Source organism: Crocuta crocuta, unplaced genomic scaffold (genome assembly GCF_008692635.1).
Source record: "Crocuta crocuta isolate KB4526 unplaced genomic scaffold, BGI_CrCroc_1.0 scaffold512, whole genome shotgun sequence".
Lineage (NCBI taxonomy): Eukaryota > Metazoa > Chordata > Mammalia > Carnivora > Hyaenidae > Crocuta > Crocuta crocuta.
This window is the reverse complement of record NW_027533084.1, coordinates 1,383-6,111: the sequence shown is the minus strand read 5'-3', so window position 1 is coordinate 6,111 and position 4,729 is coordinate 1,383. Positions and strand designations below refer to the sequence as shown.

At 61.3% G+C, this 4,729-nt stretch overlaps 1 protein-coding gene across 1 annotated transcript in view; it reads left to right on the top strand.

Annotated features, from left to right (window-relative positions):
* The window catches only part of GPR143 (G protein-coupled receptor 143), a gene marked incomplete at its 5' end in the record, with an annotated part of 58,618 nt that extends 55,012 nt beyond the window's left edge, over positions 1–3,606 (top strand). Inside the window, one exon of the mRNA XM_077745970.1 lies at positions 3,209–3,606. Within this exon, the coding sequence (XP_077602096.1) occupies positions 3,209–3,303 (95 nt within the window). The remainder of the gene's footprint in view (positions 1–3,208) is intronic.
* Positions 3,607–4,729: the final 1,123 nt, after the last annotated feature.

Genomic DNA, 4,729 nt, shown 5'->3' with positions numbered 1-4,729 from the left:
GCCGTGGTGGCCTGGGCCTTCCCAGGGGTCCTTGCAGAGTGCGCCAGCGCCCTGTCTTCTGCGGGCGACGCCTATGCTCTAGTCCCTCCCTGAAGCGCCCCAGCCCCCACCCCCCGGCTCTGCACGCGTCCCCTGCACACTGTGCCCGTGCCTGCCCCTGCGTCACCTCAGTCCGGCGTCTCCAGGGCCCCGCGGCTGCTCCCTGCCGTCCAGGCACTCGCCGCCCGGGACGGTCCCTGCTTCTTCACTGAGCGCGTTCTGTGTGCCCGGGGTTCCCCGAGGCCCGGCCGCTGCCGCGGTGGGTACAGCACAGGGACTCCTCATCCGGCGGGACTTGCCACTGTAGCGGCGGAGCCGGACAAGGGAAGCTACAAGCGGTAGTTACATCCTCTTTCAGGCCGCGAGGTGCCGCGGAAACAAAGCAAGCCGCAGGGGCAGGAGAGTGAGTGTGGAGAGGGTGCCCTGTGTGTCTCCCTGTGGGCGAGGTAGCGTTGGAATTGAGATGTGGAGGTGAGAGTTCTGCCCCAGAAACTAGTGCCATTTGAATTGAGATCTGAGTGAAGTGGGGAAGGGAGAGAATCTGGAAAAGAGATTGTGCAAAGGCCCTGTGGCAGGAGTGAGTTGGGAGTGTGAGAGAGGCCAGCGTGCCTGAGCCTTGGCAGTGAACAGAGAGGGACGTGAGTGCAGACGGTAGTGACCGGCAAGGCCCACCAGTGAAGAGAGTTTGGGATCTGGAGAGTTTGGTGAAGGGCAGTCACTTGCTGCACACGCAGTTGAAAAGGCCACCACCCTGTCTCTCTTCCATCTCTGCTGCCCACATAACAGCCTAGAGCCAGGCACACAGGACGCGGGTGTGGATACTTGCAGAATCAAAGAAGAGTTCTGCTGTCTGTTCCACAGTCCCCCGCCCCCCGCATTCTGAAGGCAGGTGTGTTACTAGAATGACTCCAGGGATCTCCAGGAGTCCTCTTTGGGTGGAAATAATTGTGCATCACCCACCTTCCCCCCTGAAAGCACGTGGCGACAAGCATGAACAGACAATTTGGGGGTTTCTTAGTGTGAAGGGGTTGATAGCCTCGCTCCTTTGGGTCCCTCTTCTAGTTGATTGCGGGTGACCACGCAACCGTGGGGCCCTGTTGCCAAGATAGCACCCCCCCCACCTTTTGCCAAGATAGTGGCAGCAGCCCAAATGATCACTCAGGTGCCTGTGACCTGGTTTCCCGTCATCCAAGTGCACTGTGATCCCGTGCTCCAGCGTGACCCGGGCTACCCTGTCACCCAAGTGCGCGTGACCCGGGCACCCCCATGCACCCCCATCACCCCAGTGCACCGTGATCCTGTGTTCCAGTGTGATCAGTGCTCACCAGTCACCCCCGTGCGGATGATTCCGGCCTCCCCGCGTCACCAGAGCGCGCGTCACCCCGGGCTCCCCCCCCCCGTCACCCGAGCGCGCGTCACCCCAGGCTCCCCCCCGTCACCCGAGCGCGCGTCACCCCGGGCGCCTCCGTGCGCCCCTGTTGCCCAAGTGCGCGTGACCTGGGTTCCCCCCTGTCACCTAAGTGTGTCGTGATCCTGTGCTCTGGTGTGAGTAGTGCTCACCTGTCACCTAAGTGCGCCGTGGTCCCGGGCGCCCCCGCCGCCCAAGTGTGCCATGTTCTGTGTTCCGCCGTAGTCAGTGCTCACCCATCATCAAGTGCGTATGATCCCGGGCTTCTCCGTCACCCAAGTGCACGCGATCCCAGGCTCCCCCGTCACCCAAGTGCGCGCGATCCCGGGCTCCCCCGTCACCCAAGTGCGCGCGATCCCGGGCTCCCCCGTCACCCAAGTGTGCCTGATCTCGGGCTCCCCCGTCACCCAAGTGTGCCTGATCCCAGGCTACCCTGTCACCCAAGTTCACGTGATTCTGGGCTCCCCCGTCACCCAAGTTCGCGTGATTCTGGGCTCCCCATCACTGAAGTGCGTGTGATCCGGGCCCCCCGTCATCCTAGATTGCGTGATCCCGGGATCCTCATCACCCAAGTGTGCATGATCCGGACTCCCCCGTCACCCAAGTGTGCTTGATCCCGAGTTCCCCTGTCACCCATGTGCGCGTGATCTGGGCTCCCACGTCACCCAAGTGCACGTGACCTTGGCTCCCCGTTACCAAAGTGCGTCAGAACTCGTGCTCCCCTGTCACCCAAATGTGTGTGCTCCAGCTCCCCCAACACCCAATGGTGCGTGATCCCGTGCTCTCCTGTCACCCAACTGTGCGTGATCTGGGGCTTCCCCACTCAAGTGCGCGTGATCCAGGCTCCCCCGTCACTCAAGTAAGTGCGATCCCATGCTCCCTGTCACCCATGTGCGCACAACCCGGGCTCTCCTGTCACCCAACTGCGGGTGATCCCAGGCTACCCCGTCACCCAAGTGCGTGTGATCCGGGCTCCCCTGTCACCCTAGATTGCGTGATCCCAGGATCCCAGTCACCCAAGTGCGCCTGATCCGGGCTCCCGTCACCCAGGTGCGCGTGATCCGGGCTCCCCCGTCACCCAAGTGCTCGTGATCCCAGGCTACCCCGTCACCCAAGTGCGCATGATTCCGTGTTCTGCCGTCACCCATGTGCGTGACCTGGGCTCCCCGTCACTCAAGTGCACGTGATCCTGTGTTCCCTGTCACCCAAGTGCGTGTGAACCCAGGCTCCCCGTCACCCAAGTGCGCGTGATGCCAGGCTCCCCGTCACCCAAGTGCGCATGGTCCCAGGCTCCCCAGTCACCCAACTGTGCGTGACCCGGGCTCCTCGTCACCCAAGTGCGCGTGGTCCCAGTCTCCCCAGTCACCCAAGTGCGCGTGAACCGGGCTCCCCATCACCCAAGTGTGCTGTGATTCCATGCTTTGCCGTCATCCAAGTGTACATGACTTAGGCTCCCATCACCTAAGTGTGTGTCACCCAAGTGCGCGTGGTCCCAGGCTCCCCCGTCACCCAAGTGTGCGTGATCTGTGCTCCCTGTCACCCAAGTGTGCGTATCCTGTGCTCCCGCGTCCTACGGTACAGTGCCCCGAAAGTTCCCGCTGGCACACAGTAGGTGTCCATTTGGCGTGTGTCCTCAATACGGTTTTGGACCAACACGCTCTTGGTCCCCAGGGCGGAGAATTGGAAGAAGGAATGCAGGAGCTGAAGACGGAGGCGAAATCCTGCATCAGTGCTGAGGAGACACCTTCTCTTCCCCCACAGGTTCCGACGCCAGCACAGCTGAAATCCACGTCACAAGTGGGTCCCGCCACGGAAATGAGGTTGCATCGGTTCCCAACCCTCAGGGAGACCTCTGAGACGCGATGTGGGCCCAGGCCTCAAACCTCAGCTTCTGCGTTTCTCACTCTCTAGAACTGTGTTCTTCCCCTAAACCTTCCTGTCACCACCGTGTTACGGTTCCTTCTTGAGGACTATTGGTGGTAAGAGACCCCATCTGGGAGCACAACCTCGGGAACAGAGAGAGAATTCCTTCCAGACCAGACACACACCAGCCTCGTCAGATGCTTAGTGGCTCGTGGTGTCTCTGAGGTCGGCTGTAATGTAAGTGCGAGATCCAGGTCCTTAGACGAGTTAATAAAGTTGTTGTAAGTGGGCCCCCAGCCTGGCGTGCATGCTGTCCGAACCCTCTCGACCGAGGTCTGGATGACGTAGCCCCTGGTGCCCACGCCGGTCCCCACGCCGTGCTGAGCAGGGAGCTGTCTGAGGACTTCTTGGTCCTGATCTACGCCGTTGCCCAGGTTAGAAGGTTTCCATCCGTTGAAATATATGTTTATGTACAAGTAGATCTAGAGGTATCTACATTTTTAAATTTTACTTATTGGTAAAAGTCCTGTCGCATGCTTTGGCGCTGGAAGCCACTTGGGAGGGTCCATAGAAAAAGATGGACACAGCTTTCTCAGGGCACCATAGAGCGCCCTGCGACGCGACCCCTCCCTTCCTGTCAGGGACTCCCTGTTGCTCTAGAAAAGCTGTCCAGGAAGCTACTAGGCCTGGATTCGGCTGTGGCCAGACTCGGGGTGCGCCCACACGGTGGCCATGGTGCCCCGGGCTTGCGCGTCCCAAAGACGGCCCTGTGCTGCGTCGCAGCCCTTGATGCAAAGCGTGAGAAGGAGCTTATTAGCTTTTCTGAGCGGGATGTGCCTCCTGTATCTGCCCGTGTGGACTCTTCAGTGTCCGGCAGCAGCAGAGGCCCCTCTAGTGCTGAGGTTCCCTGGTGACATGAGGCCAGCCCGCCCCAGCTGTGTGTGCAGGCGAAGCTACGCGCTTTCCCACCTCCCTGACCCAGCCGGACGGGCCTCGGAGGCAGCTAGGGCCCGAGGGGAGGGGCTGCAGAGAAGCAGGTGTGGAGGGGCCAGGTGCCCTCGGCCAGTGCAGTGTCCGGGACCCTTCTCCCTTCCATCCGGCTTGTTCTCGCCAGAGTCCGGATCAGACGCTTGCAAGTAAGAACCTTTCTGATGTGATGGTCCGGTTACAGCTCCTCCGCGATGGGGTGTCCTGGTGACCAGCTGGCACGGCCGTTTTGCTGGGGGTGGCGGGGTGCAGACAGCCAGAAGACGCACGGACACCTCCTCACGCTGACTTCCATGCGCTGAGCCGGCCGTGTGCTGGGGACACGCAGACAGACCTCAGAGATGGGCATCAGGTCTGTGTAGTGAGGACAGACGACGGAGCCAACGCAGGAACACTGCCGAGAACGAGGGCCGCCTGGCTGGAAGCCTCGGG